The 23,608-nt window shown below is 41.0% G+C and overlaps 1 protein-coding gene across 1 annotated transcript in view; it reads right to left on the bottom strand.

The window, feature by feature from the left end:
* Positions 1 to 23,608, bottom strand: part of LOC105381273 (protein stum) — a 61,115-nt gene that overhangs the window by 13,554 nt on the left and 23,953 nt on the right. The window contains exons 3-4 of the mRNA XM_038114515.2: positions 8,080 to 8,189; positions 4,904 to 7,673 (exon numbers count right to left, since the gene is read on the bottom strand). Of these exons, the coding sequence (XP_037970443.2) occupies positions 4,904 to 7,673; positions 8,080 to 8,189 (2,880 nt within the window). The remainder of the gene's footprint in view (positions 1 to 4,903; positions 7,674 to 8,079; positions 8,190 to 23,608) is intronic.

Below are 23,608 nucleotides of genomic sequence, written 5' to 3'. Positions count from 1 at the left end.
AGATTTCTATAAATTAAATAAAATTATCTAGGTGAATTTACCTCCTGGGACATTCTCACTAAGAAATCTATTACAAACATGAACTCTATAACATTTTAAAAATAATACAAAAAACTTTTTAAAGAAAGAAAAACGATTTTATACTAACATTAAAAAAAGAAAGAACATTTAAAAAAGAAAGACACCCCCGGCACCCCTTTTCGACTTAGGTTATCCTATAACCCTCTATCAGCTGCTATTGGTCAAAGCGTATATTGAAGATAGATTCTGCCTTCACTGTACCGCCAGTCTTTTGCCGGAACTTGCAAGGAAGTCCAACATACTTAGTTAAGCTTATATGTACCTACATACATAGGTATACTTGAGTATGTGGCTGGGCTGTATATGTATATAGGTTACGTTATGTACCTACCAAGTTGGTGATAAAGTATTGCATAAGACGTGTGGTTATGGTAACTACCTAGGTTTTGATTTCTCTGCACTATTAGAACAATTGGATCGATTTTAATCAATTCACTCAAGGCACACTTCTAAGAACCATCACCCATGTAAGTAATAGATACCTAAATACCAAAGTATCAAGCATTAAAATAGGGTAGGATAAAGCTATTAGAATTATTGATAGCTAATATTGATCAAACAGACTATAAGGTAAGAGGTCTAAAACAGACTTCTTCTTCCTTGTCGTATCCTTATTTAGGGTCGGCTTTGTGCGTCATGTCACACCATTTTGCCCTATCCTCTGTCATATCATCATTCACTCCACACTCTCTCATATTTTCTTTCACGCAATCAAGCCACGAACGGGTCTAAAACAGACAAAACATTATAATACCCAGACTCTAACTATCGTTCAGATTTTGGGATTTTCATACCGTTTTGCCTAACGAAATGCGGACTACCCACTCCACAGTAGTGTAGTTCCGAAGAAACACCACTAATTGGTAAAAAAAACCTCACAAAGGAAGTTAATCACATTAGGTGGACGTGATAACAAAGTTAGTCGGAAATGATGGGGGGTTCACTGAATTACGCTCTCTTTGTACGCAAAATTGAATTGGTTTCACGAGAAATAGGCATCGAGGTGATTAAACAGGGCAAGTTTGAGTCGAACTCATGGGGTTACGTATTGTTCTTTCGTAGTAGGTAAGTTGTAGGTAGGTAGAAGATACCATACAACACATAACTTTATAAGATAAGTGGGAAGATAATAATTAACTATGATGAAAGTAATAAATACAACCCCTTTCAGAATTATACCGAAAAGTCACAGGTATAAAAAGGCAAGGAACACGATAGTGTGTAAGTAAGTACATAATAACATTATGTAAGTATGTTACTGAACTAAAAAATATATACAGGGTGTTGCAAAATATAGTAAGCCGATAGGGGATGTCCGAAGCGTCCGTAGTCGAGCGGACTTCAGTGATCGTAGCTGATCACTGAGGTTAAGCAACAACTGGCACGGTCAGTCATTGGATGGGTGACCGATTTCAAGTGGTTCTTTTCTGGACGCTTCCGTGCTTCGGACGGCACGTTAAGCCGTGGGTCCCGGTTGCTGCTTCGGCAGCAGTCGTTAAGCCTAGTCAGAGGCCTTCGGGCGGCTTGAAAACATCTGACAGTCGGGTTGCCCACTTACCCGACAACTCTCTCAGCACAAGCTTGCTTGTGTTGGGGTCCACCAACCCGCACTTGGCCAACGTGGTGGACTAGGCCTAAACCCTTCCTTCATTGGAAGGAGACCCGTGCCCCAGCAGTGGGGACGTAATGGGTCGTGATGTGATAGGGGGTGGGGTGACCCGCGGACTCAATCTGAACAAATTTTCAGCTTTTTTTCTAATTAGAACGTTTTACTACAACATAAAATAATTATCATTTAGGTAAGTACAACTTACTTACTTATTTTAGGTAAGTCAATTACCTCTAGTTGCTAGTCTGATGGTAAAGGTACACCTTCAGTTATTGCAATATTGCACCTAATGACTTTAGGCCTAGATGTACCTAGGTACTAAAGTAGGTTGTGTAGGTACCTTACGTCCTATACAAAGCGCACAATATGCTACTCAGTTGTAAAATTTATGTCAATCCTACTATTTCCAACCTAGACTTCTAGGAGTCTGTCTACTGTTCGCTACTGTATGATCGATAGAGACTGAACAATACATAAATTAAAGTTTCGGCTTTAAATTATTCGGCTAAGATTTTTATTATCATATTCTGCACATGTCTGACTTAAAAAAAAGCTATACTTTAGTAGTTTCTGATAACATTAATTGCAATTTTGCAGGCGACCGCACCTAAAAAAACAAGTCTTACAACTTATCTTACAACTACAGTAGGTACCTAACATTGCAATTTTAGTTTTATTTATTCGTTTATTTATCTGGTTCATAACATATTGCTAACGCTATTGTTCTTCCCTCTGCAGTCTTACCTAGATCCTTTAGATAACTTGTGCATAAAGTCACAAGCAAAGTTTATCGTATTTTTTATTGTTTCCATTTAAATACCTTATTTTTTAGCTGTAAAAGTGAAGAATATGGATGCATATTCCACCATAAAATTATATTCCTTTCTACACATGCCATTGTGTTTCCGGCAACCACTATCCGAACGCTGTGGCCGAATAACATCATAAGTAGCATTAGCAAGCCGCGTTGCCGTGGCCGAAAGCCACCATTTAGCCGAAACATGTCTCCGGCCACCTCTACTCGGCGAGGTCACGTGATATGCTAATGAGCGGGTCAGTCACGCCACGCTGACCGGGTGAACACCCTGTATGTGTATGCTGAAGTCTGGAACTGTAAGACTGTAGATGACCGACCCTGTATGTGTATACTGAAGTCTGAAACTGTAAGACTGTAGATGACCGCTCGGCCTAGGTTTGGAGATACTAGCCCCTTTATTATAAAACGTAGACTAAATATAGTACTGGTTTAGAATGGGTTATAGTCCAGAGCTTTCATACAAATCATTAGTCTTAACCCTGGTTTAAAACAGAACTATCTTCAGATTCTTCAGTCTTCGTTTTAAAATAAAGGGATTGGAGTTTCGTGCTCCCTAAGATATAGGTACGAGCCCTTTTTTCCGAATAGGGAGATCTTTATTTATTTGAACTTTCGTTAAGAATTAGGTCACTTTACCAATAATTAAACATAATTAATTTTCATATATATTTTTTGTAATTTTCATGGATTGGGATACAGGTAGGGTGTTAAGTCATTCCTGAACAACTTTTGTTCGACGATTTTTTGTGATTGTTAAAATGAATGAAATGAATGCTGAAACCTTGGGTTAAAAGTATAAAATTAAATACTTACTACAGTCCTACACCAACAAAATTGGCTTAAAGTACAGTATCATTAAATTTAACATAATATCCTAATTACTATAGTTAGGTCCTGTAAGAATTGTTTGTATGCTAATAGCAAGCATTTAATTTCAACGTGAAATCCAACATTTCAGTATTTTTCAGCAAAAGCTGAAATTCTTAGTTTTTGTGTTTAAAACCGTCAACGTCTGTTGAGTTTATTATAAAATGGCTACGCCTGACACGCAAACACTATACTAACTCCTTTATTACAATTCAGTAAACAAGGTTTACTGTGGGACGCCCCCCCGCTAGACCAACGGCTATCCGGTAGTGGCTGGATGAGGAAGGCCGAGGACTGAATATTTAGAAAGAAAATGGATATTTGGTATGGGAGATAAAAACTGTTTTTCAAGTTTTTTAACAAACATACGTTACTTCAATACCCTGGCATAGAACAGGGTATGGAAAGGTGTCATCTTACTGAAAATAATTCCGATTACTGTAGTTTACGATGTGATTACAGTCCTTATATTTTTGATAGCCTAGGTATCCCATCGATTGGTCTAGACTAGCGTGCAGGGTGATGGGGTTATGTTATAAACACATAAATCTAGGTCTAATACGACGCTTTAATGAGAGTAATTAATTAAGCTGCTTTCCTAGAATGAACATTAGTGTAGTCTACACGAAATGCAGTATTCAGGAAGACACCAAATAGGCAGCCTGTAATTCCTTGAAAACATAGAGAAGTGTCTTCTTGCACATGTCTACATATACAGGGGGTTAGAAAATGGAAAGTCAACTCGTAGAACAAAAAGTTTTTAAGAATGTTGAGCTGAATAAGTACTATACTTACTTCCCACTTAGGAACATCCTGTACTTATTATTTGCACCACAAATGGTTTCATATAAAAGTTGAACTTCTTCCACTTAACAAGGATGTTAACAACGAGTAAGTTTAATAATGCGTAAGGCTACGATTCGTACTGCGTAGACGTAGCTAATAATAGAACGCATAATTTTAATACTCCTGGGTGTTAGAGGTATAAAAGTGAAATCTAATTAATAAACAGAAACTACCTAGGGACTGAACTGGGAAGCTGCTTCTGTTAGCCGAGCAATAGGAAGTAGTGTGTATAGAATAAATGTAAGTAATTTAAAGGTTATGTATGAAAATACATTTCCGGGTACACTCATATTAGGAGGTATAGTATGATATACAACCCGTTAGTTTTCAATGAACGATTTCATTTCATTTCAACCAACGTCGAAAAAAGGAATTGGTTTGTCTTTTTTTTTGTACAATCAGCGCTGTAGTTACTATCATAACTGCTAGTTACAACACTTGTAATTAAACCCATAAGGCCCGGTTTCCACCAAAGCGAAGAGGAGAGGGGACGAGAGGAGATGTGTTTTGAATAACCAATCAGATTTCGTTATTTCGTTAGCTTCGGTGGAAATGGATCAAACGAAGAAAAATAAGACATCTCCCCTCTCTTCTCCGCTTTGGTGGAAACCATGCCTAACACGCCTATTTTCACGTACCTACGGGTGTAAAAAACTTTATCATATTAAGATTCTAAAACTCACCCTCCATTGCTGGTAGCGGACGCCTCCGACGCTCCATCCGCCATCTTGTTTTGCACCTCCATCTTGTCAACCGGCGTCGAAACGTTCGAACTTTGAACCTCGACTTCCGCTTCCTGTTTCACCACCGCCGCCGCTGTCATCGCCTTTAATAAATCCTTCTTTGGTCCGTTTGTTTTTTTCTCATTAACAACTGTCACTACTGGCTCTATGGTTTTTACTTCTTCTTTCTTTGAATCTGTGGTCGCGGGTTTCGGTTCTTCAACTGGTGTTATGATGCTGTCGACTATTTTGGTCGCTTCTGTTCTCATTTCTGCCTCTTCCTCTTTTTCTATTTGTTTTGCGACTAAGGATTTCATGTCCATTAGTTTTGCTGTCATGTCAGTTTTAGGTCCGGATTTGGATGCCATGCTTTTAAATTTAGATTTGCTAGGTGCAGGTTCGGCTGCCGCTGAAGCTAGAATATTTTGTGGGGAAACTTCTGGAGAGCGTAGAATGTCGTCTATTTTTTGTTTAACTTTTTCAACTTGCGGATTGTTGTAAGGTGGTTGTAGTGGCTTTAGTTTGACACTGTCATCGGTGAATATTGTGGTTAGTCTTGCCATATCTTTAACGTCTTTTACAGGTTTCGCTGAGTCTCTTTTCTTTTCTTCTGTTGGTTCGTTTTTCTTTTCTTCAGCAGACTCTTTTTTCTTTTCATCTGCTGTCCCCTTTTTCTCTTCTACAAGTGGTTTTGATTCTTCTTTTGCGGCAGGCTTAACTTCTTCTTCCTTAGCTTTGGTGTCTTTTCCCAAAATGGAGTCTCTGGAACTGTGCCTTTCAAACATTCCCTTTTCTCTTGCCTTTTCTAAAGACGTAGGCAGTTGGTTGGTAACAGTAGTTACTATCTCTAGGGGCTGTGCAGTTATTGCTGCAGTGGTCATAGAAACTATACTTTTCTTCGTTAAAATCACAAGTTCACCTTTCTCATTTGTGATAGTATTGTCCACTTGTGTGTGTATATCTTGCTTCATGATTTCGTCTGTGCTGCTTTCAGTAGACGAGTATTTTGTTTCTGCATCTTTTGTTTCCTTTTTAGCAGCAGATTTGGGAGGTTCTGAGGTTTTTGCATCATCTTTTTTTACTCCTTGCATAAAGGAATTGACACTGCTCAGTGACATTGACTTCTCTTTTAAGTCAACTTTACTGTTCTTCTTTGTTAATTCGGGAGATTTTTCTTGTGGCTTCTGGCCTTTCATCAAAGTGTTCAAAGAAGCTATGGAAGACATTGTTGAGTTCCTCAACTCTTTTTTACTGTTATTCTTTATTAGCGGCGCTTTGTCCTGCGTCTTTTTCCCTTGCATAAAGGAGTTCATTGTCGATATACCCAATGTCTTATTTTTCATATCCCTGTTATTCTTCGGTGGCAGTGGAGCTTTCTTTCCTTGCATGAACGAATTCATCGTTGATATACCTAACGTCTTATTCCTCATATCTCCCCGTTTGGCTGGCACCGGTGCTTTCTTTCCTTGCATAAAAGTGTTTACCGCTGACATCCCCATCGTCTTATCCCGCAAATCCCTTCGTTTGATTGGTGATTTTTCGTCATTCAAGCTTTTCATGCTTTCTGATCGGTTAATGCTGCCGTCTTGGTTCTGTCCAGCCTTGGTGCTCGGAACTCTTGACAGAAGCCTCGCCGTGCCTCTCATCGATGGTCTATTCCCTTTCTCTGGGCTGGGGTCCCGGCTGGCCGGTCTGCTAGGCTGTCTAGAATTCAATCTAGAGGTAGCAGGCGTGCTGCCAGCCGTCTTCACAGGCTTGCTTGCATTCGGCGAGGTTTTTGTGGGAGTCCGAGCTGATCCAGGCTTGGAGCCGTCCACAGGGCTCTTGTTCGGTGTACCGACTATTGGTGACAGCCTTTTGGCGTTGATGGCTCTGTTAGAAGGCGGAGGACCACCTCTGCCGGGAGATATTGGGGGCTTACCTCTGATGTGGGCAGGGGATATGTTTAAATGTTGCTGGCTTTTGCTCATGCCTCGTTTGTTGGCAGCGTCACCTATCCTCGCCGCTTCGTTGATGCTGCTAGTGCTGTTAGAAATGAACCTTTGATTTTTGTTCAATTTGTTCTCCACCGGTCGTTTAGGCTCCCATCGGCTTCCCTCCCTTGTGGGCGAAACGGAACTCTGCCGCTTCGGTATTTTGGAGTGTTTCGGACTGACATTGTTCGACTGCGGCTGTGACCTTGACACTGACCTCATCCGAGAGTTGTGCACCACAGGCTTAGACACAGCATCATCACCGTTCACATAATCTCTTTTACTCGGCGGAATAATCTCGTAATGTAATATCGTCGACGGTGAATTCGATCTCGATCTCAACTTAATTTTACCCGGAGAATTACTCCTTGACGCATTCCTGGAGTTGCACTTCGACCCTGTAACACTTCTTCTGCCTTCAAGCTTAGCGTTCTTATCTAGAAGCCCCATTTCTTTGAGCAACGCCTCTTCTTCTTCAAGTCTCTTTTGTTCTGCTTCTGCTTCATGCATTTCTCTGTTGAACTCGCTTAGCTCTCTTACCTCTTCGATGTTCTCTCTGACAAAGTCTCTGGGAGACGGCGGGGAGTGGGGCCTGGAGAGCAGGAGGGTATGCATGGGGGGTGGGAGGGTGGCGGTGTCGGCCATGTTGTCGATTCTGGACAGAGAGGAGGTTCGTCGTCGCCTCACGGGTGAGTTGGCTCGCGAGTTCACGGCAGTTTGGGGTGTCGTGCGGGTTGCTGGGTAGACTCTGCTGCGGCCTAGGAAGAGAGGATTTTGGTTTTTAACAGATTTCTAATAATTGCGTTATGGTCATCCACGGTGACAAACCCTATGTTGTAGAGTATGTTCAAATTCCGCCAAATGATTCGGGGTAAATGAGTAAAGTAAGCGGAGCGTGGGATGCTTTCCAGCCCTCCGATTTCTCGCTAGGACTAGTAGCTTCTACTGGCTGGATTAGGAAGGCCAAGACTTGTGAATGTAGTTTCGCTACTAAGGAGAGGCCTACGTCCAAAAATAGACGTATAACACCAGAGATAGAGCCTGAATACACTTAGGAGTGATAGTGGAAGCAGTGTCGGTGTTGTGGCGCTTCTTAGGAGAGCACTACCTCCTGTGAAAGTTTATGACCTGAAGATGATCCTGAACAGTACTGTTAACCCTTACGTGTGGTGGTGGAGGCAGTGTCAGTGCAGGGCAGCGAGCAGGGGCTGGCGGGGCGCTCGGCGAGGATCGCGAACGAAGACTCGCGTTTCCGCTTCGACGTGGGCGCGGCGCTGGAATGGAGAGATGGGGTTAGTTGTGTCACTTTGAGAGGTACCTAGTTTTATTAATATAGCTACCATATAGCTCGAGCAAAGACTCGACGACTTCCAGCCACCCGAACAAGCCGGGTTCCGAAAAGGCTATAGTACCATAGATCACATACACACGCTTCGGCAGGTTATACAGAAGACCGAGGAGTATAATCTACCTTTATGTCTAGCGTTTGTGGACTATGAGAAAGCCTTTGATTCTATTGAGCTCTGGGCGATGCTTCAATCCCTTCAGCGGTGCCATATAGACTATCGCTATATCGAGGTGTTGAGATGTATGTACAATGCTGCCACAATGTCAGTTCGATTACACGAACATAGCACAAAACCGATCCAGTTGCAAAGGGGCGTGAGACAGGGAGATGTTATTTCTCCGAAACTGTTCACCTGTGCACTGGAAGATGTTTTTAAGCTTGTAGAGTGGAAAAGACTGGGCATTAACGTCAATGGCGAATATATCTCTCATCTACGATTTGCTGATGACATAGTTATTATGGCGGAAACGCTGGAGGAGTTGGGCGAAATGCTCACAGACCTCAATGATGCCTCTAAACAAGTTGGGCTGAAAATGAACATGGACAAGACAAAGGTCATGTCGAACGAACATGTTTCATCATCGCCCGTAACTGTAGGAGGTGTCACCATCGAAGTTGTTGATCAGTATCCCTACCTAGGACAAGTGATCCGATTAGGTAAATCCAACTTCGATAAAGAGGTAGCTCGTAGAATCCAACTCGGATGGGCAGCGTTCGGGAAATTACGACACATCTTCACTGAAAACATACCTCAGTGTCTGAAAACAAAAGTTTTCAATCAGTGCGTGTTGCCAGTGATGACTTACGGAGCCGAGACGTGGTGCTTCACCAAAGGGCTTATCCACAAGCTCAGAGTTGCTCAGCGTGCTATGGAAAGGGCTATGTTAGGCGTGTCCCTGCGAGATAGGATTCGTAATGAAGAAATCCGCAGGAGAACTAAAGTTACCGACATAGCCAAAAGGATTAGCACGCTGAAATGGCAATGGGCTGGCCACGTAGCCCGCAGAGCCGACGACCGCTGGAGTAGAAAGGTTCTGGAGTGGAGACCCCGTGTCGGCAAACGGCTTGTCGGTCGCCCCCCAACCCGTTGGTCTGATGATCTGCGGAAGGTAGCGGGAAGCCGCTGGATGCAGATGGCGGGTGACCGTTTGGGGTGGCGATCGTTAGGAGAGGCCTATGTCCAACAGTGGACTACGGAAGGCTGAGAGAGAGAGAGAGAGCTACCATATGGTACACAGCTGTTGCCTGCGAGAAAATTGGTCCAGCCGTTTTTCCGTGTGAGTACGCACGCGTTTCGACAACGGACGCATCGTATTCAGTATTCTTTGTATAAATGCACACAAGTGCGCCCTTCATCGGCATTACCGACGCTCTTTTTCTATACATTTATGGAAATCCGATTGATTTGATAAGTACGATACGGATAGGTGGAAGAGTAACAGATATAATGTAACGCGTTTATAAAATTTATAGGATTATTAAAAGTGTTTGGTGAACGTCGTTGTCTGTCTTTGAATGAAGCTTCTTCTCGGGGTCGAAGGGTTCCGTACAATTTTATATAACGGTTCGAGTATATTATGTCTGGCCGCCTTAAATACTAGTTTTAAACATTTAGTTATGATTATTCTCACCGATTGGGTACGGAACCCTAAAAGGGTTTTTTGTATTTGATGGCCCTTTTAACGTCTATTTCTCGGATGTCAAGATTCTGTAGAACCTTAGACATTGAAAGCGTGATATTATTATTATTAAATTCTTTATTGCACATAAAATAATTTGTACATAGGCGAACTTAATGCTTAAAGCATTATCTTCCATATGGTATCATAGTTAATTACAAAAAAATGCTAATTGTGGGAATCTACTAATGACGGAATTTGGTGGCAGTTCCCCATTATATCGCTGACAAATGACACTGCCTCCTCCTTCAGAAGTTGAACTCATAGGTAATGGATGCCGAATATTTATATTGGGTTCCGATGATTTCCAAATAAAGTAGTCCAACAAAGCTAACTTAATACCAGTGACAAGTTTTTTTTAATATTTTTCAGTCTCTTATATCTTTTAAGTAATTACTTTTATGCATACCTGCATACATACTAAATCTTTGAAAACATCTTATTTTTCAGTACCTAAGAACTTTTCTAAAACTGTTGTCTGTTAATAAATTGTATTTGAATAAAGTGTAATTTTTTGTTCTTTCCTTTATAACTTTGGTAAATTATCTAATGTTAAATTACCCTTATCACATAATTATTATTTAGAACACTAATTTATTTATCACATCATCAACAAAAGGTAGTTTTTCCTTTAAGTATTGTATACCAACTAGTTTTAAGTCTTTTTTTGAAAAGATGGCTCAGGAGTTTCTTGCCTCCGTTCTTCTCCTTAGACAGAAAGAGCCCCCCCTTATCCGAACGGAGAGTAATTTGTAAAAATTGACGTTCATCAGAAAATTTTATAGTTATTTGTACGATGAATAAAAAAATTTGACTTTGACTTTGACTTAATTTCTGGCTAATCCTTTCCACCGCGGATCCCTATACCACGTGTGACCTCGTGTGGGCAATTTCCGCTGATTGGTGGAAAAACTGGGCTCCCGATAGCATCGGCGGGGAATTAAAATAGATTAATGCGTTTTTGCGACGAACTGTGCTCTCAATTAATACAGCATGTGTCCTTATTTAGTCTGCAGTGACTGTTATACAACATGTTGTTTTTCGAACCCGACAAACTTTAAGGGTGTATTCTACGAGTGATTTGATCGAGAAAACACCCCCATATGTGGGGTCAAATCTCATTATTCTAGAAATGGCGGCCATTTTAAAGTTTTAGATCCTTAGTTTTCATAAAAAAACATATCTCGAGATTCCAACGGCTTACGGACATGAAATAAAATGCTTTTATACGCAAAAAGTCATTTCTATCGAATAAAAATATCCACAACTGCTAAAAAGTTACATAAAATAAGTTACAAGCACCTAATCTAGTTTTTTTACACAAAAAAAAACAGCAAAAATTTACATTTATTTGAATAACTTTGAAAATCGCCCCCCTTTTATGGTATTTTTATGTACCTATTTATTTAAAATTAGTATTTTTATATATTTGAAATAAGCTAAACAATGATACCAAAACCGTATCACTACTTAAAGTTTGTCGGGTTCGAAAAACAACACATTGTAGTATAGTAATTATCATTCATTGGTCACAAATCAGAAGGTTAAAAAGCGTATAAGTAGATAGAAGGTTATTTAATTCTGAGCAAGTTTTGTTCTACAACTTTTGAAAATTCGAAAAATTATAAACGTTTTGCCATGAAAATCTTGTTGGTCAAGTGACTACTATGAAAGAAATGACTAATATCATAAGAAGATGAATTTTCTAATGTATTATAACACAATTTGTTTAGAAAGACTAGCTGAGTCACCCCTTCGTAAAAGTATACCATTTTGTAATACCCTGTAGTACCTATTAACTATGTCCTTGATACTACACTATCAAACATCCTAACTAATATTATAAATGCGAAAGTAACTGTGTCTGTCTGTCTGTCTGTTACTCTTTCACGCCAAAACTACTGAACGGATTTGAATGAAATTGGGTATACATAGGGTCTAGACCCTGGGAAAGAACATAGGCCACTTTTTATCCCGGAATTCCCACGGGAAAACTTCTTAAGGCGAAGTGAAGCGCGCGGGCACAGCTAGTTCTGACTAAATCACAACACTAACGATATAAGGGCCACTATAAACCAGCGCTGTGGTCTTAGGCCTTGGTCTCCTATTTACGCCGTAGGTCGCGTCCAGCGTCACGCCGTAGGCCGCGTCACGATGCTCACTATAGAAATGTACTGATGCGGTCTCCCTCACACGCCGACGTTGGCGCGTAGAAGTAGTGAACATTGTGACGCGGCCTACGGCGGTGACACTTGACGCGACCTACGGAGTAAATAGGAGACCCGGGCCTAACTGTCAACAGCACATGTTGAGGTGGTACTTTTTGACGTTCTTTTATGTTATTCTTTGATTTTGTAGTGACAAATAAAAGCACGTCAAAATACGGGCAACATTAGCAGAAATGCACCTCTGCCTACCCACCATGGGAGTCAACGAAACTTTAGTACGAACTAGATGCAGTGTCAGTGTAAGGCCTGGGTCTCCTATTTACTCCGTAGGTCGCGTCAAGTGTCACCGCCGTAGGCCGCGTCACGATACTCACTACGTCTACGCGCCAACGTCGGCGTGTGAGGGAGACCGCATCAGTACATTTCTATAGTGAGCATCGTGACGCGGCCTACGGCGTGACGCTGGACGCGACTTGCGGCGTGAATAGGAGACCCAGGCCTAAACAAAATGCCGACAGTTTTTTGCTTTGTTTTTATATGAGACACACAATCTTATTCGCATATTGTTAATCTAAGGCGCAGCGTGAGCGTTTATATGACGTTAAAATATCCCTTTCCTTACTATAAAGGTGCAATTACACTGGTCGCGACGCGTGCAGGGAAAGTGCGTAGTGTGCACTCGACCTTATAGTTACTGTATCATTGTTTATGTTCTACGGAGGTTCGGATTAATAGGCTTTATTATTGTTGCAGTTATGTGGGTTGTTGTTGTTGGCATATCTATGTATGTACCTATATTTTTTGTAGTATTCTTTTGTTCTTTTAGTTTCTGTTTTTATTGTTCAGTGCGTCAAATAAATGTTTCTTTCTTTCTTTCTTTCTTTTCTTACCTATACAGAGTGTTAGTTTCCCTGTAGTAGAGAGTCTTAACACGTCTTACTGAAATTTAAAAAACTCACGATGAAAAAAGAACTTCACTGAAAACGTAAAAAGTTTCTGCTGGACATAGGGCTCCCCTTTCTTTAATTTATAATTATTGTTATAATTTATCATTGTTGTTTATACGGTAGCTGCTTAATTAACAAAGCTACTATACAAGTAAGAATACACTCTACACTGACTAAGTTGCCAGTTCATCGACTCTGAGGGCCTCCCACGCTTATCACTAATTCACTAATAGGCATCCTAAATCCTCAACGACGATTCTGCATACATTAGCAGTCCCACACTCAACAAGTGAATATTAGTCAGGTGGCGAAAGTACGGAACCTTGGCTCATCCTACATCGCGCCTACGGATCCCTAAATCTATTGTTCTTGGGTATCGCTATTACGATATACGTGAGATATGAATCTTGGGAGACATGATTACTAAAGGTTTTCAAATTGTGTATGTTTCACAATAACATTTATTGAGACTCACGGGCGTAGTCAATTCTACTTATTTATATTCTACTAGCTGTTCCCGCGAGCTTCGCTTCGCCTTAAAAAGTTTTCCCGTTGGAATTCCGGAATAAAAGGTAACCTATGTTCTTTCTAGGGCGAGTATCCTGCGCCTTAAAACAGGATCTACTCACAGGGAAGGTTACCCGTACTAAACCGAGCCGGTCTTAAGGCTTTGAGGTGGCAGCCCCACTAATAGACTAGGGTACGACGGGCTGATAACTCATCTACCTGAAACACCATTATCACAGAAACCGAAGACGAAGAAAAAAACCGGACCGCTAAAAAAACGACGACCTTTGGCATGAAAACGGACACCCGAATTGGATGCTGGAATGTTAGGACAATGCACAGAGATGGAAAACTTGAAGAAGTTCTTCGGGAGGCCAGACGGTACAGTCTTGACATTCTCGGCATCAGCGAAGCTCGTTGGAATGGTTTTGGTGAAGAAACAGTGGGTGATGGCTATACCCTGCTATACTCTAGAAAACCAAATGAAGAGGATAAGCACGAATATGGAGTAGCCCTTCTCCTAAACAAGTCTGCAAAGCAGTGCCTTCTCAACTGGAAACCAATCAACGAGCGTATACTTACCGCGCTTTCAAAACAAGAGCTAGGAATGTCTCCATTATACAATGCTACGCCCCAACAGAAGATACTGAGTGCGAAAAGAAAGACCACTTCTACCTGCAACTCGACGAGACCCTTCGCGAAATAAAGAGGAAAGACATTGTAGTACTGATGGGAGACTTAAATGCCAAAGTAGGGAGCCAGAATAGAAGCTTAGAAATGATCATGGGGAAACACGGTGTTGGAACCATGAATGACAATGGCGAGCGTTTCATTGAAACTTGCGGGATGCATGGCCTAGTCATCGGTGGAACCTTGTTTCCTCACAAGGAGTGCCACAAGGTAACTTGGGTATCACCAGACGGACGCACACAGAACCAGATCGACCACATCACGATCAGCAAGACCTGGAGGAGCTCACTACTAGATGTACGGAACAAGAGAGGGGCTGACGTTGGCAGTGACCACCATCTAGTAGTGGGCAAAATCAGACTGAAGCTTGCCGCTGTTCATAGAAGAGTTGAAACTCAACCCAGAAGATATGATGTAGCGAAACTTCAGGATGATGAGACCCGGGAACGATTCGGCGAAGCGGTGCGAGAAAATCTAAGGAACCTCAACTTCGATGAGGAGGATTCTCTAGATGTTATGTGGGGCAAGGTCAAGGAGGGATATCTCGAAGCCGGACACAGCATTCTTGGCACCACAAGGAAAACTACCAAACCTTGGATCACAGCTGAAACATGGCAACTGATAGATGCGCGAAAAGAAGCCAAATCTCTGCTGCACGGGAACACGTCTGCGGCGCAGTACAGGGACATGGAGAGAAAAGTGAAACGGGGAGTTAAATTAAATTAAAATTAAAATAGCCTTTATTGCGTAACTTAGAAAGAAACATACAAAAAAGTAGTGCTTAAATTGTTGTGTTAGTAGTAACTTAAAATTAAGAGTTAGTTCTATTTAAATCTAAATTAAATATAGGTAGTTGTTACGCGCCCTTTCGGGTGTAGGCCTCCTCCAACTGTGCCATGCTTCCCGGTCTCTTGCCTTCGTGAGCCATTCTTTGCCCGCAACCGCCACGATATCGTCAGCCCATCGCTTGTGAGGTCGCCCTTTCTTACGCTGGCCACCTTCTGGGCCTCTCCACACTGTGACTCTCCTTGTCCATCTGTCGTCATCTATGCGTGCCACATGTCCAGCCCACTTCCATTTCATTTTTGTAATGTGATGCAAGACATCCGTTATTTTAGTTTTGTCACGAATCTCTACATTCCTTATTTTGTCTTTGAGACGTATTCTAAGGATGCTGCGTTCCATTGATCTTTGGCAGGTGGCGAGTTTCTTTGCACTTTCTTGGGTAATGGTCCACGCCTGACAACCGTACGTCAGTGATGGAAGGATACACGTATCCATTACAGTCTTTTTCAGTTGCATCGGTAGGTTGCCCTTCAGCACTTCTTTTAGGGACCAGAACTTTCTCCATGCTATCTGTATGCGTCTGTTGATCTCTTCTTTATCTACTTCTCTAAAAGATACCATTTTCCCAAGGTAGAGATATTCTTCAACATACTCGATAGTATTCGAGTCCACCTGTACTGCTTGCTTCGTGTGGTTTGTTAGCAGCTTTGTCTTATCAAGATTCATCAGGAGTCCCACTTTCTTGCTTTCGTTATGAAGGGTCTGGATCATCAATTCAAGGTCTTTAGCGGATTTTGCAAACAATACTATATCGTCGGCGAATCTGAGGTGAGTAAGCCGGTTTTGGTTTATTTTTACTCCCTTTGTTTGCCAGTGGACCAGGACCTTTCTCATGACCAGCTCGAGCACTGCTATGAACAGCTTTGGTGATAATGGGTCCCCTTGTCTGACTCCTCTGTCTATACTGAAGCTTGGCCCAGACTTCTCTAGTCTTACTTTACTCTGGCAATTTTTATAGATGTTTTTCAATATTTTAATGTAAGTGTTATCTATTCCATGATGTTCTAACGCAGCCCAGATAGCATCGTGTGACAGAGAGTCGAATGCCTTTCTGTAATCGACAAATGCAATGTAGAGTGGTGTGTTGTATTCTTTGTATCTTTCTATTAATATGCTTACTACGTGAATATGATCTATAGTAGAATAGCCACTTCGAAATCCTGCTTGTTCGATAGGTTGACATTGATCTATGGTTTTCGATATTCTTTTCAGAATGCATTTGGAAAATAGCTTATAGGTGCTTGGCATTAAGCTGATTGGTCTGTAGTTCGAAATGTTGCTTGGATCTCCCTTTTTGTAAATAAGTATTATGTCGGATTGGCTCCACTGTGAAGGTGTTTCTGTACTAAGTAATATCATATTGAAAAGTTTGCAAAATGCTCCAGCCAGTACAGTTTCTCCGATTTTTAGTGCCTCATTTATGATGTCATCGGGACCCGGGCTTTTTTCGTTTTTCAGGTCTCTTATAGCCAAAACAACTTCTTTAAGCGTGAATGGTGTTATGAGTCCCGACTTTTTTGGATATGTCTCTACATCTAGTACTTGCTGATCATGTTGATTTTTCTCGTATAGTTGTTTATAGTAGTCTGTTGCTATTTGTATGATATCTTGTCTTTTTTCTGAGCTTCCATCTTTTCCTTTTAGCCTTGGTATCCATTCTTTCGAAGTTGTTAACCTTTTATGTCCTCTTTTAATGCTTTTGTGCGTTATTAGGCATTCCTTATATATATTAATTCGGTAGAGTTTATGTTCTTCCTTAATCTTTTTATTAATTTGTTTGTACAGGTTTCTTAGTTCCACTTTTTCGTGTTTATCAAGAGGTTTCTTCATGTGTAGATTATGTCTTCGTGTTATCATTGCCTTGGTTTCATTGCTTAATTGAAAACAGTTCTTTTGGTTTGTATTTTTAATTTGTTTGGCTTGAACGACGCTCTCTACTATGGTGGTTTCTAATTTATTGTAGAAAAGTTGAACCGACGTATCATTATTAAGAGACATTTGTGTTATTTTCTGTGATAGAGTCTCTACGTATGTGTTCACCTCTACGTCTTTTTTAAGGTTGCTTTTGGATTGGTATTTTTTTCTGCCTTTCTTTTTGTTCATAGTGAGGCAGAATGTTCCTCGTATCAGTCTATGATCTGATGGATATTTAACTTTGTTTATAACCTCAAAGTTCTTTGCTCTACATTGGATGTTTGTGAGTATGTAATCGATCTCGTTTTTGGTTTTTCCATCTGGTGATATCCAGGTCCACCTATGATTAATATTTTTCTTATACATTGTGTTTAAAATTGACAATTCTTGTTCAAGGGCAAATTGAATCAATTTATCTCCTCTTTCATTTTGCTCTCCGGAGCCGTAAGGCCCAATCAATTTTGAACATTGTTTATTAAGAGCGGGGATACCAATTTTTGCGTTGAAATCACCGATAATTATAACATTATTGTGGCATTTTCCTCTCGCTCTACGTAGATCTGTATAGAAATTTTCGATTTCTTCTTCTTTTGCCGTTGAAGTTGGGGCATATACTTGTATAATGGTAAGGATATCACTGTCGAAATTCATTTTTAAAATTGCTATTCTGTCAGATATTTCTATGAATTCAGATATTCTATCTTTGTGTTTTTTATTTATTAGAAATCCAACTCCTTTTTGCCCTTTTGTGGTTCTTGTGTAGCAAAATACACACCAATCTAATTCTTCAATGCAGTAGCCATTCTTGCGTACTTCAGAGACACCTATGATATCCCACTTGACATTTTGTAGAGCATATTGTAGTTGTGTTAATTTGTCACTTGTTAAAAGAGTTTTTACATTGTATGAGCAAATGTATAAGTCTTCCTGATTATAAGAATTTTCGTTTACTTTGTTTGGAGGGTTTTGGTCGCAATCCCCCACGGTGACCAACCGGCTTGGGGAAGTAAGGAGGCTGGAGGGGGCCTCCGCATGTTATGAAGGAATCGGGAGCTTTGTTGTTACATCTGATGGTGTCTCTGTCTGCAAGTATGAGGTAATGGTGTTATTACTCTTCAGTCTTTTTTTGTTAATTATTCTCTTTTCCTTTTCAGATGATTCATATTGTGTTCCCTGGGGAGAGGATGACGGTGCCCTTTTGTTTGAAATTTTATTGTTTTTCTCCGTTATTATAAGTTTGTCGTAGCGTATAAACGCCTTATTTCCTTTTTCGAGTTCTTGTTTTTGTTGATTTTTTAGGTCTTCTCTAACTTTTAGAATTTTTTGTGGAAACTCCGGTTTGATGTATATGTTTGTACCGTCGAGCATTTTCTTGTTTTTCAAAATTCTAATCTTTGCTCCTAAGGTAGTAAACGTGACAGCCAGAGGTCGGGGTTTATTTCCCAATTTCCCAATTCTTCTTATACATTCAATTTCTGTTTCCCCAATGTTCAACTTTAGACTTTCTTTAATTAGTTTCAGAACTCTACCTTGTAGTGTGAGGTATGGTTCATTTTCGTCGGATATTCCGAAAAACACGAGATTCCTCTGCACTGATCTCTTTTCTATTTCATCTAACCTTTTTTCCTGATTTTCTGTTTGTATTTTCAGCAAATTCATATCAGATGCCAATTTTTCAAATTTTTCATTCATATTCGTATTGATATTTTTTGTAATTTTGTCTTCCATTTTCATTAGAGAATTTTCTATCATGGAGAATTTACTGTCCATATCTCTTTTCATATCCAGTAACAACTTCTCAATATTACTCATTGTGATTTCTATATTCAGCACCCTCTACTGGTAATTATCAGCACTACGATGTGAGGTAGTGAGCTTGCAGATTTAACATAGATTGATATTGTATATACAATGAATCGATAGGCTTTGACTTGGTTCCAGCGTTTTCGGCTAGGTGGCGTTTCTTCGTATTTTTTAAGTGTCAATATGATTCATCATGATTAGCCGTTTCGCCACATTATATAGGTTATATTTTCAAAATCAATTCTCAAAAGCACTGTATTTACCAGAAATATTTATATACGTTTGTCCAATCAAGTCCATAATTAACTTTGATCACAAATAATCCTTGTAGGTGTTGCACTTTCAATGATAATTTAGATGTTTGTGTCCTTCGGTATTTCACAATATTTCACTGTAATCACTAGTTATTTCACAGTTTTTTATGTTTTACTTTGCGTATTCTCTTCATGAATTACCGCTGTAGGATTTATGGCACAGATTTATACGAAAAAACAATTATTTAACAGAAATTAGTACAGAGCCCATGTAAACAACGGCACGGTGGCGCCCTCTCGTCCATATCGAGAAATCGAAACGGGGAGTACGACGTGATAAAAGAAAGTGGGGAGATGACTTGGCTAGAAAAGCCGAAGATGCAGCGTACAAGGGAGATACCCGTACACTCTACCAAGTCATAAAAGAAATCACGCGGAAACCAAGAAAACCCTCTCGCCCTGTTAAAGATAAGACAGGAAAGCTACTGTGTGAGCCTGGCGAAGTATTGCGAAGATGGAAGGAGTACTTTCAGGAGTTACTCAGAGTCGACCAACACGATGGGGTGGAAGCCGAGCTGAACTGCGCGAGGCACACTCAAAATATAGACTTCGACGCTAGTCCACCTTCCATAGCTGAAATATTAGCTGCGGTAAAGAAGCTCAAGAGTCACAAGGCACCAGGACTCGATAATATTTCAGCGGAAATGCTCAAAGCCGATCCGCTTGCAACAGTAGGCATCCTGAAACCAGTCCTCGAAAAGATTTGGGAGACAGAGAAGATACCCGAGGAGTGGAAGAAGGGGGCAATCGTTAAACTCCCAAAGAAGGGTGACCTAAGTGACTGCAGAAACTGGCGAGGGATCACACTACTGCCTATAGTGTCCAAGATACTGAATGCCATCATCCTCTACAGAATCCAAAACCGGGTAGATGAACATCTTAGGAGTGAACAGGCAGGATTCCGCAGGGGAAGAAATTGCACGGACCAAATCAACACACTCCGCATAATTCTGGAAGCATCAACAGAGTGGCAAAAGGCCCTTTTCCTGACATTTGTGGATTTTGAGAAGGCCTTTGATAGGGTACACCAGTCAGCGATATGGGATACGCTGAAATATTTTCACGTTCCGAATAAAATGCGAAACCTTATTAAAGAAGCCTACAATGGCTACACTTGCCAAGTAATCCACGAAGGGAAGCTGAGCGAACCAATAAGACCCAATATTGGCGTCAAGCAGGGCTGCATGTTATCCCCACTACTCTTCATCATGATTACCGAAGTAATTTTGGATATGATGGAGCAGAATGGCAAAGGAGGTTTAGATTGGTCCGATGGAACATCTCTGGAGTATCTCGCTTTTGCGGACGATCTTTGTCTTTTCTCCGAAAATAGCGCTGATATGCAAAGGAAACTCAATGACCTCGTCCATTTGGGTAACCGAGTGGGCATGCATGTCAACAGAGAAAAGACAAAGTCAATGCGAGTAATGACTGCGGACCGTACTCCATTTAAAATCAACGGCCAATCAATTGAAGATGTTGACACCTTCACCTACCTGGGAAGCAAAATCACACCAAATGGTGGAACTGACGAGGATATCGGCAACCGCATCAACAAAGCCCGTGGAGCTTTTGCCATGTTAAGCCCAGTGTGGAGGTCTTCCGCATTCCGTCTCCAAACCAAGATCCGCCTGTTCAACGCGTGCGTAAAGACCGTTCTCCTCTACGGTTGCGAAACTTGGAAGGAAACGGTTCAAACCACGAACAAGCTACAGGTTTTCGTAAACAGATGCTTACGCAGTATCCTAGGGATCCGTTGGTTTGACTTTGTCTCCAACGAGGAACTTTGGCGCAGAACACATCAAAAACCTGTAGCAGAAACCGTAAAAGAACGCAAATGGAGATGGATAGGACACGTTCTAAGGCGTACTGAAGACGTCCCAAAGGAATAAATAAATATGTAATAATAAATAAATAACGGGGAGCGGGGATGTCTTGGGCGGATGTCTCTGAGCTGGCCCAAGATCGTAAAGAATGGCGGCGCTTCACTTCGGCCCTTTGCTCCCCAGCGGAGATTGGGAATAAGTAAGTAAGTATGTTCTTTCTCAGGGTCTAGACCATTATGTATACCAAATTGCAATTGCAATAGCAAAAACTACTGAAATCCGTTCAGTAGTTTTTGCTTGTAACAGGCAGACAGACAGACACAATTACTTTCGCATTTACCTATAGTTAATATTAAGGTAGTAAGGATTCTTTTCGATGCTGGCTCATAAGTATTAAAAGGTATACCTTGTTTCACGGGGAAAGTCATCTGATACAAACAAAAACTACCCTTATTAGAATGTAATACGGGTCCTGTCAGATGTCTTTCCTCGTGAAAAAACGTATAAGCGTCCATCTGTCGGCATCGTACACAACGGACGCATCGCATTCAGTATTCTTTGTATAGAATTTCACACAAGTGCGTCCACTTCATCGGCATTGCCGACGCATTTCCTTTACACATTTATGAAAATCCGTTGAGTCCGATATGTATACGATACCGATAGGTGTCAAGTATCAACCTAGCTTTAAAAGGTCTAGTAGAAAACATTTAATGAGCTACCGGTAGCGGTAGGTATGGTTGTGTTCACGTATGTAAAATGTAAATATAATTAGCATAGGAAAAGCAATTTTCTTACTCTCTTGCAATTTACATAGCGGTCTAACACATCCTGTCAGATCACTATCGGAAGTAGCTAGATTAAGAACATACCTAGGTAACCTAGGACTAGGTTATTTTGATGCTAAACTTAGTTAATAACTAAATTTATTAAAATTTTAATATACGTGTACGACTACCTTAATGTATTCCAATTAGTCAAACGTCCACAAAAGGTTGCCTGGAAGAGATCGCTTTTATCGATAAGGCGGCCTGTTGACCTATCTATATTATTATCCCATGTAGCTAGCTATGTCAATCTTGTAACAATATTAAGTTTCTTCATGGTTATCCACTTCGACTTCACAATACAATACAATACAATCCTCTTTATTTGCACCAAAAAAAAGAAACACTACAAAATAAATCTTAAAAATAAGAACAGTACAAAAAGGCGGCCTTATTGCTTATAGCAATCTCTACCAGACAACCTTTGGATGGAAGAGAGTTGTATAAATTAAAAAAATAGGAATATATAGGTAGTTGTGGTGCAAGACTTTGTAACGAAGTCGTTACAACAACGTCCAACACACCTACCCGCATCTCCGAGCCAACAACAAGAACGCCGCGGGGTGGGGCACCGCACAGACCACTCCGGGGGACCAGAGGGGAAGCGGGACGGCACGGCCGCCGCACCTATAAAGCACCGCAAGACCGCCGCTCCGGCACCATTCGTCAACTCCAGCTCCGGCGTTTGATCAGCTCCTATCCCGTGCTTCCTTCCCACTCACCCTTATTGTATTTATGTATCTATATCCCGCGTCGCGACGATCTGTCTCAAAAGGCGCAGCTTGGTTCCCCCCTCGATGCGACTGAGGCTTCTGGCGCGGCTGCGATTATTAGCCCAAGACCCTGTACCCTTTATCCTTCCCTACTATTTGTTACAAATCCGCGTTTGCCCCTTCAGGGCCCTGTTTAAATAGTTAGATACTTAATAAATATCCTTATTTGTGCATTTGTGTGGTGAATACATAGTTACAAGCTGTAAGTACTAGATATATAAGTTATTATTGTAAATAAAGCGGAGCCAGTCCCGCCTAATTGTTGTATATTGTAATCCGTGTTGTTCATTTCCATCCCGTACACCTACCGAGGTTATTTCCCTCCAGGGGCCTCAGGAATAAGGATAGAATAGCTAGGACCGCTTCACGGTCATATTATAATCCCCCAGGGTGACCGGAGACTCCTTCAGAGGCCCGGCACCGACTTGAGCTAGCCTAGGACCGCTTCCCGGTATACACCATTCGAGAGACATTCAGTACCAGCCCTAAGCACTAGGAAACCAGTAGTCATTAGGGTAAGTACATATTTAATATAGCATCCAACCCCTACTCTCGGGGGAGGCCAGAGAGGTCGATTCACCCAGGGGTCGCTCCCCGGTGGTCCAGACCCGCTCCAGCTGAACTGCTACATTACATTGGCGCCCAACGTAAAAATCCACTTATTTTCGTCAAGATCTAATATTATTAGCCCCCCGTAATAACACGTAAATCAATAGAAATAACAAACCGAACGACTTACCGTTCAATTTAACTACCTACCCGCAATCATTCTAAAAATAGACCGACAACCGACCGACCGACCCCGTTTAACAAAAATTACAATTCAAAAGTAAAGAACAAAAATTTTTGTTGGTCATTTTTATTAAATTTTTCGTAACCGATTACAAACTGGCCCCGTTTTATAATAGATAAATATACCTACCTGTATAAAATCAAATGCCAACTCCTTGGATTTATAACCTTAGTAAAGAGGAATTAATAAGGGAGAGCAAGGAAAGGAAGCTACCGACCGTAAATTTAACCGTAGACAAACTAAGAAAACAGCTAGCCG

This window comes from Plutella xylostella, chromosome 31 (assembly GCF_932276165.1).
Source record: "Plutella xylostella chromosome 31, ilPluXylo3.1, whole genome shotgun sequence".
Classification (NCBI taxonomy): Eukaryota; Metazoa; Arthropoda; class Insecta; order Lepidoptera; family Plutellidae; genus Plutella; species Plutella xylostella.
This window is presented reverse-complemented; position numbering and strand designations above follow the sequence as displayed.